Below are 24,465 nucleotides of genomic sequence, written 5' to 3'. Positions count from 1 at the left end.
GAGCATGTAAGACTATATAGAGAACCTTAGTGCGTGAGTTTAAATCCTGGCTCTGCCACTTAAAAATTGTGACCTTGAGCAAGTTACTAACCTCCTTAAATCTCAGCCTCTACACTTAAGGGGATAGTACCAGGAATTTCCTCAGAATTTTTGAGGACAAATGAGTTAATATATATAAAATGCTTAGAATGCCATAGAGTAGATCCTGTAATATGTATTGGCTATTTTTATTGTCAAGGTGTTAAGCAGCTATCAGGGAGCATTAAGTACACCCTATCCATAAATACATTTAGGAAACACTTTCTAAAATGATTCTCTTTGTTTTTGTAAACCTTCCTATCCAAGAGTTTTAATCATAAGTTTCTGTAGTGTGCCATTGTTTAGTTCTAGTGCTTACCATTTTATAGTTTGTATTTATTTATTTTTTAGATGTTTAATTTTTGAGAGAGTGTGCATGCACACGAGTGGGGAAGGGGGGGGAGAGAGAGAGAGAGAGAGAGAGAGAGAGAGAGAGGATCCTAAGCGGGCTCTGCACTGACAGCAGAGAGCCGTGTGCAGGCTTGAACTCACAAACTGTGAGATCATAACCTGAGCCGAAGTCAGATGCTTAACCAACTGAGCTACCCAGACACCCCTCTATTTGATTTTATATTCATTTTTATGTTGATTATCTTATCCATACTTACGTTCTCGTTCTCTCTCCATTTATTCACATGTATAGAATTTACTTAGAAGATGAACTGCTTTGGGTTATCCAACACCTTTTTAGAGCCTTTTGTCTCATAGTTTATAGTAACATCCTTGTAAAAACTTGAGAAAACTCAAGGGAAATGACTCATAATGAATTAGTAAATTGGTTTAATCTTTAGTATTTAGTCTTGAATTTTAACTGAAGAACATTTGCTTTCCGTTTTGGTATATACCATAGAGTAGCCATATTGTGGCCCTTCTGTCCAGGAGGATGCACATTGGCACAAGTCACATACCAACACAGTTTTGGATTTAATTAGGGGTAGTTCTGGACCTAGCGAGAAGTCTTTCCATGGATTCTCCATGCTGGTCTGTGGGATGACCTCTCAATGAGATTATACTTAAAACCTTCTGTAGGGTTTAATGTTGTTCTACCACATATTCTTGTGAGAAAAACCTGATGAACCACATCAGCAGTGGAGTTCTATTTTTTTTTACTGGTGACTAGCATAAGTAGTCATTTTTGCCCTCTATCCTCAGGAGAGCCACTAGATGTCTTGCTCCTGTGTTTTCAGTAGTTATAACGTTGAAGTTCTGTGACTTGTCTGCTCCTCTTCCATCCATCTGCTATATTATTATATCAAATTCTTGTCTTTCCTCTTTTTTTCTATTTTATTTTTTTGGTCTTTCATGTATTTTTTTGTTCCTTCTATATTTTTAATTAAAAAATTGGTTTTTGTTTTTGTTTTTTTTAATAGTAGGCAGAAAGCCTAATTCCTGACCTGTAAATTGACCAATTGTAGTATTTTAGATTTAATCTTTTTTTTTTTTTTTTTTAAGATTTATTTTTAAGTAATCTCTACACTCAGTGTGGGGCTTGAACTCACAACCCTCGGATAGGAGCCAGGCACCCCTAGATTGAATCTTTGGATTGGCTTTTCTTGGCTGTTTTCTTATGGTTACATGCGTAGGACTCTTTCCTTGCTCTCTTAAACTTGGTTTTTGGCCTACCTGTTGAGTGCATTGTAGAACCAACAGATGTGAGATGATGAAATTTTAATTATTGTAATAACTCCGTTATTTCAGAAATAGAATTATAATTATGATATATGGATCTACAACCCAAAGCAGATAATTCAGAGTGGGTGAGTATGTTGGCTAAATATAAGTGATAATTAGTATAAGTGATAGGAAGTTTTGACAGCTATGATTTTTGACAAGTGCTTTGGTTTTATTTTAATTTTAAAAGGTGTTTTCTTTTTGTTTTTTGTCTTTTTGTGAAACCATTTATATTTCTGAAAATTCAGTTCTGGTGTTTTGATTAAATAGGTCTTGGCTACCACTTTTGATCCATATTTGGGTGGCAGGAACTTTGATGAGGCTTTAGTAGACTACTTCTGTGAGGAGTTCAAGACCAAATATAAGATAAATGTGAAAGAAAATTCTCGGGCCTTATTGCGCTTATATCAGGAATGTGAAAAACTGAAGAAGCTAATGAGTGCAAATGCATCAGATCTTCCACTGAACATTGAGTGTTTCATGAATGACCTTGATGTTTCTAGTAAAATGAACAGGTACCATGTATGTTTTCAATTTAAATAAAGTGTTGGCTACTTTTATGTTTAGATCATGTCTGATTTTTTTTCATTCTGTAATTTTAGAAGATATACTTGATTTTTGTATCCCAAAATGATGAATTTTATTTCATTTTCCCCCAGGGCTCAGTTTGAACAATTATGTGCTTCCCTCTTCACCAGGGTTGAGCCACCATTAAAAGCAGTAATGGAACAAGCTAGTAAGTGTAAACTACTAGATTAACCATCAAAATTGTATTATGGCATTAACTCACTTTAATGGGGTAAGAAATGGTAAAAGGAATTAAAACTTCATTTGTTTTTTGAAGATTTGTATTTCTCATTTTACAGAGGAAAATGGCAATATGAATCTGGGTTTATGAGAGCAACTCCTGGCTCATGTTCTAGTTTGCATTATAAGTCTAATACTAGTTATATTTGGAGGTGTTTACATGTAAGCATATAGTGAAGTCTAAGATGAAAATAAAATGTAGAAAGAGAACATGATTGCTTTTTGTTAAGGTTTTTTGGTAATCAGTACCTTCTGTGGGTATTTGTGAGGTAGAAGTTATAAAATTGAAGAGCCCATGAGGTACTTGTCTGTTCTTAATGTCATCTGTCATCTGGACCAAGTGCAGTGGCTGACACATGGATATTATTACTTATTAAGCTTTGCCTTTTTCCAAAATTTGTTTTTATCTTCTTTCCATCTAGTCTTGTTTTGAGCAAATAAGATATCTACTTAAAAAAAAAAGTACTTTCCAAGGGCTTTGTTCATATTTTTATAAAGACTATCTTATTCTCAATTAAAAACATTTTGTTTTTCAGACTTGCAACGTGAGGACATAAGTAGTATAGAAATTGTAGGGGGAGCAACACGAATTCCTGCCGTGAAAGAACAAATCACTAAGTTCTTTCTTAAAGACATAAGTACCACGTTAAATGCTGATGAAGCTGTTGCCAGAGGATGTGCATTACAGGTATGATTATTAATCCTTTTTTTAGAATGTATATTTTGCCAGAAATGTGACGACAGGCCTAAGGGGACCTTTTGTATTATCTGTTCCAACCATTTGTCAGACTAAAAATATATTGAAATTATTTCTGATAAATAAGACTTGTGTCTTTCCAATTTATGTTTTTAAACTGTCCTAGGACAGTATGTCTGTACTGTAGTGCAAGAACATTTACTTTATGATTCTTGTAATTATTCCCATTTAAAATTCTTTTTTTGAGATTTAAAAATATTTTATATTTTTGTAAGGTCATAAAAAGTACTCTGACACTTGTAAATTTTAACTAGCTGTTACCAAAAGACAATTTTAAAAACATAATTTTATTACAAGGACTTTATTAAGCATTTCAATCAGGGTAGCCTGGGGTATGTTTTGTGTTTGTTGATTTAAATATGGTATACATCTTATTTTCAGTGTGCGATTCTCTCACCAGCATTTAAAGTGCGTGAATTTTCTATAACAGACCTTGTTCCCTATTCAATCACATTAAGATGGAAGACCTCTTTTGAAGATGGAACTGGGTAAGTTACTTTTAAAGCCTTGTTAGAGCTTGTTGTAAATAACCAGTTGAACCTAATTTTCTCAACTAGAGGAATTTACACTTCTAATACTCTCAAATACTTTTAAGTAAAATGTTAGAAGAAAGGAACTATATAAAATAATATATAATCTATAAACCATGATGATATATTTTTAATTAGTATTTTATTATAAAGTAAATCGTTCTTACATTCAAATAAAAATCACAAGGTAGAAATATAAAAATTTAAAAACCTGCATCTGCCATACCCCAACTGCTACTTAGCACATTTTACAGAGGTAACTATTGTTAACAGCTAGGTTTCTATCTTTCCAGTCATTTTCTTTGTCAAAAATAAAAGCATGTACTTTGTTAATACATACATGATCATCTGTGTGTTTCCAGTGCACCTTGTTTTTTTAAAATATGTTATATATTACTTTTCCATGTCAACAGTGACTATTTTCTCAGCACTTGTGTGTGCCGTAATTAACCAATACACTCTGGAGTCTTATTTTTTTTCTGTTTCAGGCAGTGCTAATAAGAACATCCTCATACACATCTCCTTGTTTAGTTGTGTTTGGTATATCTGTTAAGATAACCATATAAGACTAAAATTGACCCAAAGGATATGAACATTACTATAACTAGTACTGCAACATTATTCATTAAAAGGATTATACTAATTTATATTCCTTTTAGCATTGCTGTGATTATCTGTTACAGCTTATTTTCTCCTGTGCTTTTAAACATAAGATTCTGAAAGTGAAAATAAGTACTTTGGTATTAGATTTGCATTTCTGACTATGAGCCACAATCTTTTCATGCTTTTATTGACACTTATGTTTCATTTTCCATGAACTGGCCAGGATTTAAATAGCTTGCTTCCCTACCAAAATAAAAATTTATGTTTCAAATAATATATTTGACTGCTTTTCAGACATAATTTGTATAATAAAATAAACCTGTTTTTAGTTGCTTTTAACTTTTTAGTTTTAAGTTGCTTTTAAACTTTTGTCCTGTGCTCTATATATTCATACCCCAAGAAGCTAAAATTTTACACAGATTCTAAAAATAGATTGATCTGAATGTTTTGCAGAGCATTTAAATGGCATGTGTTAATGTCAATTTTGAGGCAAGAAATGCTGTTATTTAAAGTTAGTTTCATGGGTGCCTGACTGGCTCAGTCAGAAGACCATGCGACTCTGGATCTTGGGGTTGTGAGTTTGAACCCCACATTGAGCGTAGAGATTACTTAAATAAGTACTTAATTTCAGTTAAAGATACAGTGATCCAGAAAAAAATTATGTAAGAAACCTATGGAGGAGTTAAATTGAAAAGTAAATCTAGGGGCGCCTGGGTGGCGCAGTCGGTTAAGCGTCCGACATCAGCCAGGTCACGATCTCGCGGTCCGGGAGTTCGAGCCCCGCATCAGGCTCTGGGCTGATGGCTCGGAGCCTGGAGCCTGTTTCCGATTCTGTGTCTCCCTCTCTCTCTGCCCCTCCCCCGTTCATGCTCTGCCTCTCTCTGTCCCAAAAATAAATAAACGTTGAAAAAAAAATTAAAAAAAAAAAATAAATCTATCCTAGTGATTACAATAAGAAAGTAGGGGCGCCGGGTGGCTCAGTCCCTTAAGCATCTGACTTCGGCTCAGGTCATGATCTCATCATGGTTCATGGGTTAGAGCCCCGCATCAGGCTCTGTGCTGACAGTTCGGAGCCTGGAGCCTGCTTCAGATTCTGTGTCTCCTTCTCCTCCCCTGCTCATATTCTGTCTCTCAAAAAAAAAAACAAAAAACAAAAAACAAAACTTAAAAAAAATTTTTTTTTTAAGAAGTAAAAGATAATGTAGGTCCTTAAAAACTAGGATAGAGGGAAAGGTCCATGAATGTGGGATTTTCAAACCTCATAATTAGGGTTGACAATACAGTATTATAGAGTGAGTTTCTGGGCCACTAAAAACAAATAGTTATAAGCTATTTGTTACATTATTTAAGGAATAGGAGTTATGTAGGTTTTAAAACCTCCTCTAACAGAGAGGAAGGTTTTCTTTTTTAAATTTATTATTTATTTTTATTAAATAAATAATATATTTATTATTTTTTAATTAGATTTTTTATTATTTTTTAAAAATTGTTTTTAATGTTTTTATTTATTTTTGAGACAGAGAGAGAGCATGAGCAGGGAAGGGGCAGAAAGGGAGGGAGACACAGAATCCGAAGCAGGCTCCAGGCTCTGAGCTGTCAGCACAGAGCCCGACGCGGGGCTTGAACTCACGAACTGTGAGATCATGACCTGAGCCAAAGTCAATCGCTTAACTGACTGAGCCACCCAGGTGCCCCAAATTTTTTATTATTTAGTAATAAAGGATATTATTATATCATTTGTAAAAATTGGAATATGGATTGTATGTTAAAGTATCAGTATAAATTTACAAAGTTGACAGCTGTACTGTAATTATTTTAGAGCATATCCCTATTAGGAAGTACACACTGAAGTATTTAAGGATAAAGAGCCATAATGTATGTTAACACCCTCCATTGATTCAGAAAAAAATACACACGTACGGAGTGTGTTGATGAAACAAATGGAATAAAATGCTGACAGTAGTAAATCTAGGTAAAAGATATACAGGTGCCCCTTGTTCCTTGTCCTGTTTTTCGTTTTGGTTTGTTTGTTTTTTCCCTAGCTCCCTTAAAAAAAACAAAACAAAACAAAACAAAACAAAAAAACCTTTATTTGGAAATAATTTCAAACTTCTATACCGGAGCAAAAATAAAAAGTGTTATATGTAACAAGTATTTTGGAAACTAATAAATAGCATTTGGTCCTCGTATGGGAGCAAGAAACTAGCCCTTGTGTATTGGCCTCAAAATATACCTAATCTCAGTTATTTTTTCTTTGCTTGATAAGATAGAATTGTCTGTTGTACTATGACAGACATTCTAAAAACTTGGAGCCATAGACCTACCAAAATGCATATTCATAGCCAAACCAGTAATTCTTTTTCTTTATATTTGTGCATAGAGGTCTTCACGGTTGCTACTATTGAATTAGGAATGACATGGATTCTGTAATTAGATTCAGATGCAACTTTCTATTTGTTTTTAACTGTTTTCTCCATTTTAGGGAATGTGAAGTATTTTGTAAGAACCATCCTGCTCCATTCTCAAAAGTCATTACTTTCCACAAGAAGGAACCATTTGAACTAGAAGCATTTTATACTAATTTACATGAAGTGCCTTATCCTGATCCAAGAATTGGTAAGAGAACTCAAGAAAAAAATTTCATAAACTTTTGCTTTTTATAAATATATTAATATTTGAATCAAGGAAGTAAATAAATTGATATTTCAGCCAAGCACTGGATTTTTAGAGAAAGATATTCATACTTTTTCTAAACACGAACTTTTAGTGCTCACAGTATTTCTGGAATAACAGCAAGTTTTGAGTATTTTTTAATTCGTTTTTACTTCTATATTTAAAATGCTCTGTAATCTGCCTGAAAGGTTTGGGTGAGGGCTATTTTTTATGGAAAGACTCCGTAGTAAGTTGAAATTGTGTTGCCAGACTGACTGTATATGACTCTAAATTTATGCTCCCTGGCAACAACTAGAACAAGTATCATTGGAGCAATATTAAGTGAGAATCAGGGACTGTAATATCCATTTTGGTTGGGTAATCTTTTTTAGAGATAAAAAACAAGTATGATTTTTATAACATTTACAAGAGAAGGAATCATTTGTAATTTTTTAAATTTTTTGTATGTACTGCTTTATTGATAGGCTAGAAAGGGAACAATGTGAATATTTCAAATATGTTATTGAAAGCAGTAAAAATAAATTATTGAAGGTGGAATTAATTTGCTAGGGCTTCTGTAACAAAATACCACAAACTGAGTGGCTTAAACAGTAGAATTTATTGTCTACAGTTCTAGAAGCTTCAAGTATGAAATCAAAGTGTTGTCAGGGTTCCTTCTGAGGGCTGTGAGGGAAGGATCTGTTCCAGGCTTCTCTCCTTGGTTTGTGGATGGCTGGCCATCTTTATGTTCACATGACATTCTCCCTGTATGTGTATCTGTCTGCAAATAAGGATACCAGTCATTGGATTCAAGTCCACCCTGATGACCTCACTTTAACTTGATTCCCTCTGTTTAGACCCTGTTTTTCAAATAAGGTCACCTTCTGAGGTACTTGAGAGTAGGACTTCATATTAATGTGGGAGTGGGAGTCTCCATTCAACCTATAATAAAGGTCAACCAAATTTTTTAGTTCTCAGTTTTTCTGCCTAGTATTCTCTTTCTACTATGGATATCATTATATATTAAGATTTTTCAAAATAAAACGTTTCTTAAAGTGAAAAGTTAATATGATCTCTGTAGGTATTAGTATCTGAGTAACTTAGCAATTTTGCTATAGGGCAAATAAAAATTGCTTTATTTATGAATTACCAAGATGATTATAGTGTTACAAAGCTTATAACAAAAGTATAATTCCATTTGGTTTTCAAACTCAAGTTGAATTGTTATTTTGGTTTTAGAATAGCAGAATACTTAAAAATTACATTGCCTTGAGTCAGATTGTCCTTGGTTGAAACTCCTACTTACCTTTGTCCTTGCATTAAAGATTTTGGGCAGGCTGCTTAACCTTTTCTGAAACTTAGTATTAAGTTTATTAAGCTGTAAAAAAGAAAAAAAGTGATCTAGGATCAGTGCCTTTCTCACAGTAATTAATCTGGATGTGATGATAATTTTATGATTATTTGCCAGCATCAAAATGATAATAGTCAAATTATTGAATGAACGAATTGAGTAAGTTAATCAGAGGCCCATGTGCTGATAAAAGCTCTTTTTTCCTGAAGGGAGCTTCACTATTCAGAATGTCTTTCCGCAGTCTGATGGTGATAGTTCCAAAGTGAAGGTTAAAGTTCGTGTTAACATCCATGGAATCTTCAGTGTGGCCAGTGCATCAGTAATTGAGAAGCAAAATGTAGACGGGGATCACAGTGATGCTCCTATGGAGACAGAAACTTCATTTAAGAATGAAAGCAAAGATGATGTGGTATGTAGAAATCCTATTGTAAGATTCCTCTAATATTATATATAGTTTCAAGGGGTGCCTGGGCAGCTCAATCATCCGACTCTTCATTTCAGCTCAAGTCATGATCTCACAATTTTGTGAGTTTGAGCCCTGCATTGGACTTTGTGCTGACAACTCTCGCTCTCCTTCTCTCTTTGCCCCTCCTCCACTCACACTCTCTCTGTCTCTCTCAAAATAAACTTTAAAAAATGAAAAATTAGGGGCGCCTGGGTAGCTCAGTCAGTTGAGCATCTGACTTCAGCTCGGGTCATGATCTCACGGTTTGTGGGTCCAAATCCCACGTTGGGTTCTGTGTTGACAGCTTGAAGACGAGCGTGCTTCACATTCTGTGTCTTCCTCTCTCTCTGCCCTTCCCTTGCTCACACTCTCTCTCAAAAATAATAAATAAACTTTAAAAAAATGAAAAACTAAATATTATATATAGTTTCTTAGTCATAACATAATCAAAAATAATCTGAGGTTTTTTTCTAAAGTTCTGTTGTAGGGATCAGTGTAAACTTTTTTTTAAATAAAAGCATAAAAGAATAATTTTAAATGCTCTACACTTTTCACATTTTAAACTCTTTAGAGGTTTTGCATCTTTTTAATAGCCTTATATTAAACACATATGTGTGTTTGGAGTCCTCTTTCCTAAATTCTTCTTTATTTCCATTAAAAACACGTATTATGGTTAGCTTTTTAGCTTACAGATAAAATCAATTCAGATTGATGAATTTTGAACTATATGTGTAACTATTTTTAGATTGATAAAGCACATGGCTAATAAAGAATTTTTCTGGGCTTGGGGGTATCTGTGGCAGTTGAACAGAAGAGTGTGCTATGCATTCAGTAACATCAATACAGATTTTTGACAATTTATGAAAGAGTTATGTGACCCTGGCATTATTCACTCTTGGTGTACTATAGATGCAGGAATTTTAAGTGAACATGATTATATTCCATTACATAGAGATTTTATTTTTTTATATGTATACTATTATAAGTTATTTTTAATGGCATATGTTTTTTCCAACCATAATTGGAGATCTGCCCTAGATTTTTTGTGTATTTGTGCATATTAAGAATGGATTTTGTTTTTTGTCAGATTTCAAGACCATTTTTCCCTTTTGTGGAGTTCATCTTTCTGTTTTTATTAATACTCTAAAATCCTGCACATTGATCAGAATTCTCCTTAATGTACTTTATTTAAGGATCATAGCATTTTCTTTCTTCTTCCCATGTATTATTTTGCTATTACATCCTTCCTTGAATTGAGGAGAAAGAAATGTCCTGATCTGTTAATGAAAATACAGTCAATTTTTTATAAATTAAGAATAATAGGTGAAAAGTTAGTTTTATTTTTTTTGAAAAGTTAGCTTTCTTAATTGTAGTTCACAATAATTTAAGTCAGACATGTAAATTTTTAATCCATTAAGATTTATTTTTACTAATATTGAGAGCACTCTGTATGCCTCTAGGATGAATTCTTCATAACCATTTCTGTTTTCTTCACCTCTGCTGAGACCTTTAGTTTTCTCTATATTGCAATTCTGGAGCACTAAAAACAATATGGCACCCATTTTTTCTGCTTCCCCTATTTTGTCTATGAGCTTGAGGTTCAGTTAATCTGTCCTTGGGAATAATTTGGATGTGGACTTAAAGGACTCAGTTGTGAATTAAAGGTATGAAATAATGACATTTGCTTTAGCTACTCAGAGACTTACTTGCTTATCAAGAGTGTTCTGCCTTATTGGAACATTTCCAAGTAGTTGATGTTCCCATATAAGGGATTTCTTCTAGATAAGTGAGATGTTCCTAAATACTCCTCCTACAATATATATATAATCAAGGATAAAGGAAGGTTAACATTATGGATCCTATCCTTGGTGTTATTGGCAAGCACATTCCACATATATTGTCTTCTTTTAAATCCCTAGCACAGCTGATATAATAGGTGTTGAATAAATTAGTTTATTTCCAAATCATTGCTAACAAGGGGTGACGTTGAGTATCCTGTGTAGAAAACATCCCATGTACTGTATTTCTTAGTGGTTTTCTCTAGGATTTTTTAAATTCTGTATCCAGAAGTTTAAAACCATAAGGCTTACACTCCACTATAAAGTCATTTCTCCTTTCCTCCCAAAAAATGTGAATCAACTCAGAGTACACTTTGGAAACTAATTGTTTCAGTTTTAGAGGAGAAAATAAGAGGGTTTTTACTCTACCTCAGCTGCTGACACTGCTGACTCTATATATAAAGAAACCCAGTGAGCAGCAGCAGCAGGAGTCTTTTTTTTTTTTTTTTGTACATGAGTCAATTTATGAAATTATGGGCCTCATTTTTTTTCATTAAAAATTAACATAGCTTTGATTTTCCTAAAAAATAATAACAGAGTGCTGACTTTTCTTTAATATAAAGATGTCTCAGGGGCGCCTGGGTGGCGCAGTCGGTTAAGCGTCCGACTTCAGCCAGGTCACGATCTAGCGGTCCGCGAGTTCGAGCCCCGCGTCAGGCTCTGGGCTGATGGCTCGGAGCCTGGAGCCTGTTTCCGATTCTGTGTCTCCCTCTCTCTCTGCCCCTCCCCCGTTCATGCTCTGTCTCTCTCTGTCCCAAAAATAAATAAAAACGTTGAAAAAAAAATTTTAAATTTAAGATGTCTCAGAAAATTAAATTGATACTTCTTGGTGTATACTAATTAATACATGGTCATATTAAGAAGTTATCACAGCCTAGGCTTTATCACAAAACCAAAGATCAGAAAGACTGTGCTATTCATCGTACTTCTATACCTTGATTTTACTATTCCTCAACTGTTGGCCATTTGAGTGGTTCATCTTTTTATTTATTTTTTCAAAATATCTAATTACTTCTATGCACCAGGCGCTGTTTTAGGCACTAAGGATACAGTGGTTAAGCAAAGAAGAAAAGGTCCCCGCATCCATCTGTTACCTACATTCTAGTGGGAAAAGACAGGCTAGAAGCAACAAGATACTATATAGAGGAAATTAATGGAAGGGGGGTGCATAGTGGAAATTAACTATGTGATAGTGATGAGGTGAACCACCTGTGAGGAAGGAACAGGTAAGCCAGCCTGAAGGATGAAAAAGCAGTTTGAAGATAGGTAGTTGTCTGGGCAGAGTGAGTAACAGGTATAAAGCCCCAGAGGCTGGAACCTCTTTTTTGTATTCTTTGTTGTAACAAATATAAGGGTAGCTGATAGATCAATAAGATATAGGAGTGGAGAAGGTGGAGAGAGCAGCAAGAAAAAACATTGAAGAAAGGTAGATCAAGGGGCAAATCAGGTTAAAGCCTTTATAGTTCATGAAAATGATTCTGGATTGTATTCTTAAGTGCTTTTCATCCAGCAGATAACTAGAAGCACTAAAATGTGTGTTTGGATATAGCACTGAACAAAAAAACGATCTCAACCCTCTTGAAATTTAAAATCTATAAGAGAAGCCAGAGTCTAGAGGCACTTCCTTTATTTAATTTCCCCACTATGGATAATATTCCTATGAACATTCTTAAATCATTTTAAAAGGTTAACAGATTACTCTCAAATTAATTGTGAGATGCACAGTTTTCCACTTTTTAATATATCTGAAGTTGGGGTAGGTCTTGCAAATGGTTATTGTTTAACCATTGCTATTACCGATGGCAGTCATGACATAGTTCTCATCACCTGTACGTGTGTGAACTTGGTTGCTCTTCCCAGTGGCATGACTAGGCAATTGCATCCCCTTGACATTTCTGTCAACAAATTGTTAAAAGACCATTCAAGGAAGGAATTCTCCTGTTGTTGTCTGAAAACAATCTGCTGACTACTTTTGGTAAGATAAAACACCATGATGAAACTTGCAGAATAGGTATCAGCGGCTTATAAGAAAATACTACAGGCCATACCTAGACCAAACTTTTTAACGAAAGCTGGGTCACTAATGCCTTTGATGGCACAGGGGACAATACTGTGTAGACAAATACAATGAGAACTGAATTTATTTGAAAGAGTTGGGTTCTGAATGTGAAGTTTTAGAAACACCTTAACCACTTTATATTGTTTATCTTTCAATATATTCACAATAGAAGAGTTCTTCAAATAAGTATAAAGTAAAAATGCTAAGTGATCAAGCATTTTGGCCACTTAATTGGTAGCATTTTTTTCTTATTAAATAGAGTTAACAGTGTATTTGTGTCTTACTGCATTACTTCAATGACCACTATCACTTTTTTTTACCTCTTTTCAATCAGTGGAGGGAAGTTGTACAGTTGGAAGGTGCCAAGGGGTGAGGTGGGGGTGTAATACCAGAAATAATTGACCTTTTTTTTTTTTTAATAATTGACCTTTTAACTACAAAGAATGCTGGTATAAATTATCTCCCAATTTATTTTTCTCTTTGGTACAAATAAGCATTTATTCATGATCGCCTTTGGGGTATTTTGTATTTGCTTAACTCCAGATATATTAGAAGACTTAAATTATACTGATTCCTGAATTCCAAGCTTTCTTCTTTTTAGGAGGATGGTCATAAGTAAGGTTAAAAAAGACCAGAAAAATCCATTCCTTCTGATTATTTACCAAGTAGAGTCTATTTTGACAGTCATCTTGGTTGAGAATTTGTCTTCTAGACGTTAAAAAATCTTTGAAGTTTTTTAATTCGGAGACCTCTACTTTGACAGTTTCAATGTACTGAGTATTTTACTACATTTAAAAATATAATTGAATTTATAATACATGTATTTTATATCTTTATTTTCTCACATTTGTAAATATTTTTCATATAAACATGTTTCATGTCAAGTTTAATGTTCTTTTTTGTAAGCTTACGTTTGTGACTTTTGGTTGGTGAATTTTAACTTGAGAACAGTTTTCCATTTATTTTGTAGTTATTTGCCTATAGGTGAATGCAACTATTCATTCACATAGCATCAAATAGGTCATTTTATTTTATTGACCTGTTAATCTGTTTATTTGTATTTATTCTCATTTGAAAAACAACCTTCTACTTTACTATGTTCACACTTTTCAAAGCAGGTTTGTACTCTAAGATGCTGTTTATTAATAATAAGGAAGACACTACCAATATTACAAATTATGTATTTTCTTTCCAGGATAAAATGCAAGTTGACCAAGAAGAAGGAGGGCATCAAAAATGTCATGCTGAACACACCCCAGAAGAGGAAATTGATCATACAGGAACCAAAACAAAGGTGTGTTTTATTGTTTTTATGGGGGTGTCTTTTTGAGATTGCTATTTCGAGTTAATGTATTCACTTTATAATGCATGCTTTTAATACACTTGATATTTTAAACCTTAGAACTGTGGAAAAGTATAGAAGGACACAACCAGAGTAAATACAATTCAGTGAGTTATAGAGAATTTTTAAAAGAATGAACCTTAACAATAAAAGTAAAATTATCTCTCTGGTAGGAAAAAAGATGTGTTTTTCAGTAATTTTTTTGTGTTACTAAAAGCCATATAATCCCAGAAAAATAAGAAATGGAATAAGCTAAATGAAGAAGACTTAAATTGGCAGAACCTTGCATCTCAAAATTAACCACTCTAAGCATTTTGCTACATATCATAAAATATTTTGCTTTGTGCAAAAATATTTTTGAAAGTAAAAATTTAAAGGGTAACTTTTTTATTGAGAGTCATAATTTTACGAGACAGTCATTGCTGATAAAAGGGAGACCATGACCCAGTCACACAGATGAATGTGCTCTAAATCTCATCTTCAACGGATTTTTCTATACTAAGAATTTAATCCGTGTTGGTTAATTGTATAGATTTTTTTCCAGAGGTTATAAAGATTCCATTTTAATTCCTGGGCTCTCAAGCAATATACAAACTGAACCCCATTTTTCTAGATTTTTTTATTTTACTTGATTTTTTAAAATATTTATTGTCAAGTTAACTAACATACAGTGTATACAGTGTGCTCTGTGCTTCAGGAGTAGATTCCCATGATTCATCGCTTACATACAACACCCAGTGCTCATCCCAACAAGTGCCCTCCTCAATGCACATCACCCATTTTCCCCACCCCCCCAACCGCCTTCAACCCTCAGTTTGTTCTCTGTATTTAAGAGTCTCTTATGGTTTGCCTCCCTCTCTGTTTGAAACTATTTTTTTCCCCTTCCCCCATGCTCTTCTTTTAAGTTTCTGAGATCCCACATGAGTGAAAACATGATTTACTTGATTTTTTTTTTGCTTTAATTGCTTAATAGCTTGAGATATAGTTTACATACCATACAATCCATCCATTCAAGTGTACAAGTAAGTGGTTTTCAATATGCTCACAGTTTTACAACTGTTACCACAATCATTTTCTCAGCATTTTCATCACCTAGGAACTGCCCAACAGTTTTCCAGAATGTTTCAACATGTTACAGTCATGTCAGCAATATATGAGGGTTCCAATTTCTCCACATCCTCACCAACTCTTGTTTTCTTTTTGTTGTTTTTTCATTACAGTCATCCCTAGTAGGTATGAAGTGGCATCTCATGATTTTAATTTGCATTTCCATCCCAGTATTTTTTATGTAGAAAGATTTAGTGTACACAGTATAAAATACTATCTGTATTAAAGTAGTCTTTAGTAGAAGGGTAATAGTTTTGTTTGGTTTTACATTTCTGTTTTATGTGAAATCACTTTTTAAATCTATTTTTAAGCTAGTTTTAGAAATTTATACTTCTCTTACTTTTTTTTTTTTTTTTTTGCAGTCAGCTTCCTCAGACAAACAAGACCGATTAAACCAGACCATTAAAAAAGGAAAAGTCAAGAGTATTGATCTGCCTATTCAGAGTAGCCTGTGTAGACAATTGGGCCAAGATCTTCTCAACAGCTACATTGAAAATGAGGTATATAAATCTGAGTTGATGTTGAAATAAGTGGTAGTATATTCTAAAATCTTTGTAGAGGTCAGTGATTATTGGGGGGGGGGGGGGGCCCCTTGGGGGGGGGAGTCCATAATTCTTTTTTTTTTTTTTAATGTTTATTTTTGAAGGAGAGAGACAGAACGTGAGTGGGAGAGGGGCAGAGAGAGAGGGAGACACAGAATCCGCAGCAGGCTCCAGTCTCGGAGCTATCAGCACAGAGCCTGACATGGGGCTCGAATTCAATTTGTGACATCATGACCTAAGTAAAGTCAGTCACCCAACTGTCTGAGCCGCCTAGGTCCCCCTAGAACTAGTCCATAACTCATAAAGAATTATTAAATCGTTGAACTCCTTTATTTTGGACAAAATATTGAGCTGTATATTATGTACAGTGTAGCTTTCATCATAGTTATGTGAAAAATGTGTTGTCTTCACTATAAACAGTCCTAATGATTCTTACCTGCTTTTACTGTGTAACGGTAACACCCAGCAGACATCATATGGGAAGTATTCGCAGCCCCCCTCTTCTAATGTATTGTTCTTAAAAGTCAAGGCTCTATTCAAAATGTTTTCTGACTTCCATTTAATACTTTTTAAGATCTGTTGTCATTCTTGAAATTTTCTTTACATGTCTGTGTGTTTAATTTTTATAGTCTTTTGAGGAATAGGGTTTTGTTTCTTGACTAGCAATTGTATAAGTAGTAATTTTATGTTTAAAACTTTTATTTAAGTACTAGTCCCTAATTTCTATAGGCTTGGCTGGCGTTAAAGAAGGTGAGTTTTCTTTGAAGTGCCTCATATTCTCCCATTTGCTGCACATTATTCTAGGAATTTCTTTGAGATATTTTGACTTTACAGTGCTTGCTCTTTTTAGTACCTACCCATACTGGCTATTCATTAACTATTAAAGGCTGAATTTTCTGTGAAGCAAACATTCCTGGAAACCATGGGTAATTCAGTTTTGAGACTTATCTTCCCAAAGTAATAAATTGTAGGCAAGTGCAGCTATGGCAAATTCTGTGTATAAATATTCTTAAGTATAAGAATGTATAAACTTTTCTTAAGTTTTTAAATGTTTATTTTAAATTCCAAGTGTCAGTGCACTGTAGTCTTCTGTTTAAAATACTGTGTTTCTGTTGAAATGAAAATTTTGTTCAAGTATTACAATCCTCAGATTATTTATTTGCTTTAATTAAAACAATCATGTTTGCCAACTGTTTAAAACACTTTGATATCTTAATTAATCCTCACAACAAACCTATGAGGTAGAAGTACTGTTAGAGATCTGTGTTTTACAGATGAGGAAACAGGAACAGGTATACTAAATCACCAGATTTAGTGGCCAGAGAGTAACCTTTGGATTGGATCTGAGTAGTCTGTCTCCAAAGCTCAGCATCGCAACCACTATACTGTATCCCCTCCCAGAGCTAACATTTATTTAGCATGAGTTATATGCTAGGCACTATACTAAAATTTCATGTGAATTATGTCAATCTTATTAACAGCCCTAAGAGATAGATAGAAGTATTCTGTGTTTTAAGGCAAGAAAACTGAGACTTAGAGAGGTTCAGTGACCTTCCTGTGATCTCAAAGCTCATAAATGGGGAGCCAAGGAATTGAACCCTAGTATGTACCATGACAGACTATATCTGGTTTTTAAAATAGCTTTATTTTTTTTATGTGTATGTATTTTTGACAGAGACAGAGCATGAGCTCTGGAAGGGCAGAGAGAGAGGGAGACACAGAATCTGAAACAGGCTCCAGGCTCTGAGCTGTCAGCACAGAGCCCAATGCAGGGCTCGAACTCATCCTGAGATCATGACCTGAGCCAAAGTCGGATGGACGCTCAACCAACTGAGCCACCCAGGCACCCCTAAGATAGCTTTATTGAGATATAATTCATATACCATACAATTCATTCATTTAAAGTGTACAATTCAGTGACTTGGTATATTACACATTACTAATCTTTTAAACTGATAAAATATGCCATTTCGACTAAGTGCACAACAATTCAGTGGCATTAATTACATTCATAATTTCGTGTAACCATCACCACTGTCTATTTCCAAAACTTTTTCATAACCCCAGTGTGTCTGTAATCATTAATAACTCACTATTCTTCCCTATTCCTCATCCCCCGGTCTGTCTCTGTGACCTTGCCTATTCTAGAAAACTCCTATGAATGTAATCATACAATATTTCCTTTTGTGTCGGTTTAGTGCACTTAGCATGTTTTCACAGTTCATCCATGTTGTAACATGAATTAGAACTTTATTCCTTTTTATAATAGAATATTTTTTATTATTTATATACATATATATTTCATTTATCCATTCATCTGTTAGTCGACAGCTGAGTTGTTTCCACCTTTTGGGCTCTTGTGAATAATGCTGCAGTGAACACTGGCATAAAAATAACTGTTTTGAGTTCCTGTTTTCAATTCCTTTGGTTATATACCTAGGAGTGAAATTGCTGTGTCATATTGTAATTCTTTATTTAGCTTCTTGAGGAACCACCACACTTTTACAAAACAACTGCAGCATTTTACTTTCCCAACAGCAGTGTACAAGGGTTTAAAATTCTTCACATCCTCACCAACACTACCCATGTCTTTGATTTATAATCATTCCAGTAGGTGTAAAGGGGTTTTGGTTTGCATTTCCCTAATGCATTTTTTTTTTAATTGAAGTCTAGTTGATACACAGTGCTACTTTAGGTTCAGGCGTACAGCATAGTGATTAAATCAGTCTATACATCATGGTATCCTCATCACAAGTGTAGCTATCACCTGTCACTATACACTATTACTATGCCATTGACTATATTCTGTGTTGTACCTTTTATCCCCGTGACTTACTCATTCCATAACTTGAAGCATGTATCTCTACTCCCTTTCACTGATTTTGCCCATCTCCCCACTTCTCTCCCCTCTGGCAGCCATCAGTTAGTTCTATTCATGGGTCTGTTTCTGCTCTTTATTCATTTGTTTTGTTTTTTAGATTCCACATGTAAGTGAAATCATACGGTATTTGACTTGTTTAGTATAATACACTCTAGGTCCATTTATGTTGTTGCACATGGCAAGATTTCATACTGTTTATTGCTGAGTAATACTCCATTACACACACACACACACACACACACACACCCCACATCTTACATCTTATTTATCCATTCATTTATCAATGGATACTTGGGTTGTTTCTATCTTGGTTATTGTAAATAATGCTACAATAAACATAGGGGTGCATACATCTTTTTGAATTCATGTATTTGTTTTCTTTAGCTAAATACCCAATAATGGAATTATTGAATCATATAGTTCTATTTTTAATTTTTTGAGGAATCTCCATACTGGTTCCCACAGTGATTACACCAATTTACATTCCCACCCACACTGCACAAGGGTTCCTTTTTCTCCACACTTGTTATTTCTTGTCTTTTTGATTCTAGCCATTTTGATTGATGTAAGGTGATGATCTTATTGTGGTTTTGATATGCATTTCCCTGATGACTCTTGTGCATATTCTTAATAGCTAATCTGAACATTTTGAATAGGGGAAGATGATAATGCAAGATAAATTAGAGAAAGAAAGAAATGATGCTAAGAATGCTGTTGAAGAATATGTATATGATTTTAGAGACAAGCTGGGCACAGTCTATGAAAAATTCATCACTCAAGAAGTAAGTCTAAATTACATAATTTTTTATTAGAACTATTTGTTTGACAGTGTTAATACGAATTATGTAAACAAACATACCAAATGTGTTACTGTTGTCAATCCCCTTGAGCCACATTTAGGAATGATTCTTAGTTATGTCTCCTAATTGCAGAAGTATGGTGAAAAACATGTTAATGAATAAAAAGCCAGAGAAATCTGAAATTTAATCTTTTATACTTGAGAAATAGTCTGTCCTTCTTTGATAACTTCTAAGGAGAGCATTTTCAGTCAGTGTCTCTTCAATGTACAACTAGGACTTGAATAAACTGTCTACAATATTGGAAGATACAGAAAATTGGCTTTATGAAGAAGGAGAGGACCAACCCAAACAAATTTATGTGGATAAGCTTCAAGAACTAAAGGTAAATTTTTTAAAGTCCGTGTTAATTTTGAATAGAACATTGTTTTCCTAAAAATTGTGGTGTAAAAGCACATTGTCTGTTTTTAATAAATACATTAGAAAATACTAAGGTATGTGTAAGAAGAAATGTTCTCTAATCTTAAAAGCAATTTTAGAGGTCAGTAATGCTATATGATAACTGAAATTAAATAATGTATAATCATATTTATTCAGACACTCAGATAAAAATATGTACCAGATGGCTGGAATGTGACCACTTTTACATTAGGCATTTTTTTCTGAAATGTTATTAAGAAGTGATTTGTGAACCTGATCCCTTCTTATCCATTGGAGGATGCACCCTTTCTCTGCTTCTCCCCCCTTCACTGTGCCGTGATTTTGAGGAGTATACGCTGCCCTTTTGTATTTTCACATTGCAACTGATGTGGACACCTGGCCAGTGAAGAAATTCCAGTTTCTTTCACAAAGAAATACGGAGATGTGGCAACCATGTCTCCTTTTTCTAGGTCAATGGTATGATTTTAAGAAACTATCACTATTACTCCTTTCTTTCTGCTTGCCTACCCTACCCTGAAAAAAATACTTTTAAATTCAGATTACAAGGATTACAGGAATTTGTCTTTTCTTCTTAGTGTGCATCATAGCAGTACTTTAATGTTCACATGAATTGCCATGGGCTTTTATTGAAGTGCAGACTATGATTTGATACATATGAGGTGGTGGGCCCATGATACTGCATTGCTAACAAGCTTCTAAGAGGTTCTGATGCTGCTGGTCCCTGAGCCATTCTGAGTAGCAAGGGAAATACATAGATGATATTGATAGGGTTCCTAGGATATGGGAAAAGGCAGCCCTTTAGGATTGGGTGAGCAGAGTATAAGAGAAGTTACTTAAAAGCAAAAGCAAGTATCTTGCAAAAGTTATAACTGTCTTCATGCCAGTAAACTACTTTCAAACAGAATAATTAGCAACCAGGAAAGCTGATCTTATAGCAAAACTAGGCTTTATCACATTTTAGCTTGGTGGTGGTGTTACTCCCCATCTCCCTAAAAGAATGTATGTATTTTGGGTAGTAGGAACAGCCAGGCAGCTGAAGTCAGTAGAAATAACTAAAAAGCCCAGCAGCTCTCAAAAAGGATTATTTCACCCCAAATATATAAGTAACCATAGAAATGAATGTTGTACAAGTTTTCACAGGCCTTAGTATTTGGGGGGGGGGGTGGCTTTTAAAAGTTGGCAGTACTTGGTCCTTTTTCAGAAACATTTACAGTAAAATGTATGATGTAAATAGACTAAATGCAATATGTTGTCCTGGAACAGAAAATTATGAAATCCACGTAAAGTCTGGAGTTCAGTTAATGGTAATGTACCAGTGTTGGTCTCTTAGTTTTGACAACTGTATATACTGTGGTAATACAAGATATGTAAGATGTTAACATTAGAGGAAAGCAGTGAGAAGTACTTGATGCTCTATTATTTCCTTTGTAACTTCTCTGAAAATCTAAAATTATTCTAAAATAAGCTGATTTTTTTTTTAAGTACATAAACTATCTACAAGAAAATAGGTATTCATTCTTCTAATGCATCCCCTTCCTCAAAATTCCGGAGGCTGTTTTAACATTCCGGGCACTTGGGGCAAGGGGCCAAAGGTTTGTTTTTTGGTTTTGTTTTTTTAAGTGCTATACTTCCAGATCCAGGATTTCCATCTAATTAACAAACATAAATAATATTCAAAAGATAATATTGAATATCTGGAAATACTAGTAATCATGTTGCTTACAGAGTTATAATAGAAGTATTTGCGACCTGTGTCAGATAAATTCTGCATGCGATAATGTCTTTATGGCTAATAGGTTTGGAAATTTTCAACACAACTTTGAAGGAATTACAAGTGTTGCCTTTGGATTTGACAGGAATCAAGAAGTGGTAATCTTAATAAATGAAAGACATAAATCATTAGGCATCCCTGTAGGATTGCATAAGGAAATAATCACTGGAATTTATTTTCATGTAAGGGAAATAGAGAAGGCATGTTTTGATCTGGCCAGCTTTCTTTCCTATTCATCATCATGTAAGGGTCCAATAAAACTTGTCTTCTGTTAAAAGTCATTTTCGGTTAATAACTTTTTCTTTCAAAAATTTTTCTTAATAGAAATATGGCCAGCCTATTCAGATGAGGTACATGGAACATGAAGAGAGACCAAAAGCTTTAAACGACTTGGGAAAAAAGATTCAACTTGTCATGAAAGTGATAGAAGCATACAGAAACAAGGTATTAAAGTCACAGGGCAAGCTGCTGCTGATGGCATGTGTTTTATAGTACATGGTAGGATGGGGTAATAAGTTCTCAGCCACGAAGCTGTAGCAGTCGTTACTGCCAAATTCCGGAGACCCTGTACTCTAAACTTACTATTTTTTTTAACATTTATTTATTTTGAGAGAGAGAGAGTGGGGAGAGAGGGAGAGGAAATCCCAAGCAGGCTCCACGCTGTCAGTGCAGAGCCCTGTGTGGGGCTCAATCCCATGAACCATGAGATCATGACCTGAGCCGAAACCAAGAGTCAGATGCTCAACCAACTGAGCTACCCAGGCACCCCTATCTTTTTATTAGAAAATTACTGTAAAAGGTACTAATATATTTAAAATACAGTGCAGTTATGCTGCTTTAATCTCTTTAAATTACCTAAAACCCACACTTCAATCCAGTGACTAAATCTATCATTTTCTTCTTAGAGATTTCATTATTGATACAGTGAAAGAGAATTTTTCTTGGAACTTTTTTTATTATAGGCCTCTTGCAGACTGGACAGTGCTAGACTTTATTTTGTTCTTTTGCTTTTGGTTGCTCTCTGTCTTGCAGTCTATGAGACATTTGTGATCTCCTATACCCTTTATTCTTTTAGATGCACACCCAAATCTATATACCCTTAACCTGCCGACTGTTTTTAAGCTTCAAATATTTAGTTACATCCAAAAGGAAATATCATTTATATAATAGTAAGATATGACAAAATTAGGCTTACCATTTTTTCCTCTAAACTCGAGGTTAGCGGGATTTTTTTTAAATGAACAAATAGTGAATATATTAGGTTTTACAGGCTAACAGTTCAGATCTGCCATTGAAGTGCAAAAGCATCCATATACAGTACGTAAATGAATGGGTATGGCTATGTTTCAAAATAACTTTATTTAAAAACCCAGGGGAAAAAAAAACGGCAAGTAACAGGTTAGTTTTGGCCTGCAGGACAAGTTTGCTCGCCCTTACTTTGAATAAATATTCACTATAATTTCCCCAGTTTTTATCATGGGAGTTAAAACTGCATCAGTAAGCAGGAGAGGGTAGCACCAGATTCAGGCAGGTAATCTTAATAACTTATGTTTACCAAACAGTGAATTTTAAACACTTTTCATGGATTATCTTAATCTCACAAGGATATATCATAAGAAAACTGCAGTGCTTAAGCAATTTGTCAAGGATTACACTGGTAGTAAATGATGCATTTAGGATTAAAACTTGAACAGTCTGAAGTTAACATACAAACTCCTATCACCTATGCTACTTTGTACTACACAACGTGTAAAAAGAGGTTGCTTGCTTTACAAAATAGATTTGTAAATTTTGTAACATAAGATTACAATCCAGCCAACCAGAAAGAAGAATCCAGTCACTGATTGCGAATGTGTCCACCGCTGTCAGTGTCCAAAATGTCCATACACGTACAAAGAATAGAAGGATAATGGAAAGGTAAGACGGAAGCAGACAAATAAAAACACCAAGAATATTTCAAATATGGCATTGGACATCCACATAACAATACATGGCCCCATGTTCCCCAGGCTTTAGCAGTCTTGAGTATTCAGGTTTAAGATACCAAAGCAAGACGAGACTTCACCTACATTCAGGGATTTTGAATTTTTCTTATGTGCTGTCTTCAGTTCAAGATGCTGGAACTACAAGCATCAAACAAAACAATGAACCTGTTTCTTATATGCTTTGGTAGGGAAAGGTGAACAGTAAATAAGTTACTTCAAAGGAGTCAGATACGGGGGCACCTGGGTGGCTCAGTCAGTTAAATGTCCGACTTCAGCTCAGGTTATGATCTTGCAGTCTGTGAGTTTGAGCCCGCATCAGGCTCAGTGCTGACAGCTGACAGCTGACGGCCTGGAGTGTACTTTAAATTCTGTGTGAGTCTCTCTCTCTCTGTCTCTCTCTGCTCACACTCTCTCTCTCTCAAAAATGAATAAAAAAATTTTTTTAAGTAGATAGGGATAAAGGACTATTGAAAAAGTAAGGAACCACCAAAGGTGGAGGAGATTTGTGAGAAGGGCAGACTAATAAGATGATATACTGTTAGGAGAGAACTGAAGGAAGGGAGGGCTCCAGGTGTAAGATAACTGTAAGGGAAAAGTTGTAGAAAAAGGGAGAGCAAGTTACAAAACCTCAAGGGGAAAATGTGTTGAAGGAACAGCAAAGAGGCCAGTGTGGCTTAAAACAATGGGAATGGGATTAGAACCTAGGGATTAGAACCTAGTGCCTAGTAGGCTATCATAAAAGTTTGGCTTTGAGATATGAAACCATTGATTGGAGGTTTTTTGTTTTTTGTTTTTTTTTTTTGTAATG

The 24,465-nt window shown here is 34.6% G+C and overlaps 1 protein-coding gene and 1 long non-coding RNA gene across 5 annotated transcripts in view; one reads left to right on the top strand and one right to left on the bottom strand.

The window, feature by feature from the left end:
• The window catches only part of HSPA4L (heat shock protein family A (Hsp70) member 4 like), a 51,082-nt gene that overhangs the window by 21,507 nt on the left and 5,110 nt on the right, over positions 1 to 24,465 (top strand). For both annotated transcript variants that reach the window (XM_040474345.1, XM_040474355.1), the window contains exons 8-18: positions 2,020 to 2,264; positions 2,409 to 2,485; positions 3,093 to 3,244; positions 3,695 to 3,801; positions 6,929 to 7,062; positions 8,659 to 8,858; positions 13,987 to 14,085; positions 15,603 to 15,740; positions 19,320 to 19,445; positions 19,738 to 19,845; positions 21,997 to 22,116. In XM_040474345.1, coding sequence (XP_040330279.1) covers positions 2,020 to 2,264; positions 2,409 to 2,485; positions 3,093 to 3,244; positions 3,695 to 3,801; positions 6,929 to 7,062; positions 8,659 to 8,858; positions 13,987 to 14,085; positions 15,603 to 15,740; positions 19,320 to 19,445; positions 19,738 to 19,845; positions 21,997 to 22,116 — 1,506 coding nt within the window. The remainder of the gene's footprint in view (positions 1 to 2,019; positions 2,265 to 2,408; positions 2,486 to 3,092; positions 3,245 to 3,694; positions 3,802 to 6,928; positions 7,063 to 8,658; positions 8,859 to 13,986; positions 14,086 to 15,602; positions 15,741 to 19,319; positions 19,446 to 19,737; positions 19,846 to 21,996; positions 22,117 to 24,465) is intronic.
• LOC121029887 (uncharacterized) overlaps positions 7,695 to 24,465 on the bottom strand; it is a 70,940-nt gene continuing 54,169 nt past the window's right edge. For 2 of the 3 annotated variants that reach the window (XR_005789953.1, XR_005789960.1), the window contains exons 2-3: positions 8,405 to 8,811; positions 7,695 to 7,879 (exon numbers count right to left, since the gene is read on the bottom strand). This is a non-coding gene — a long non-coding RNA (uncharacterized LOC121029887). Of the gene's footprint in view, positions 7,880 to 8,404; positions 8,812 to 10,600; positions 10,705 to 24,465 lie in introns of all 3 variants that reach the window. The other variant, XR_005789958.1, reaches the window with a different exon arrangement.

The sequence above is a fragment of the Herpailurus yagouaroundi genome, unplaced genomic scaffold, assembly GCF_014898765.1.
Source record: "Herpailurus yagouaroundi ecotype Mexico unplaced genomic scaffold, PumYag 28, whole genome shotgun sequence".
NCBI lineage: Eukaryota > Metazoa > Chordata > Mammalia > Carnivora > Felidae > Herpailurus > Herpailurus yagouaroundi.
The sequence above is the reverse complement of the archived record's forward strand: the minus strand, read 5'-3'. Positions and strand labels throughout refer to the sequence as shown.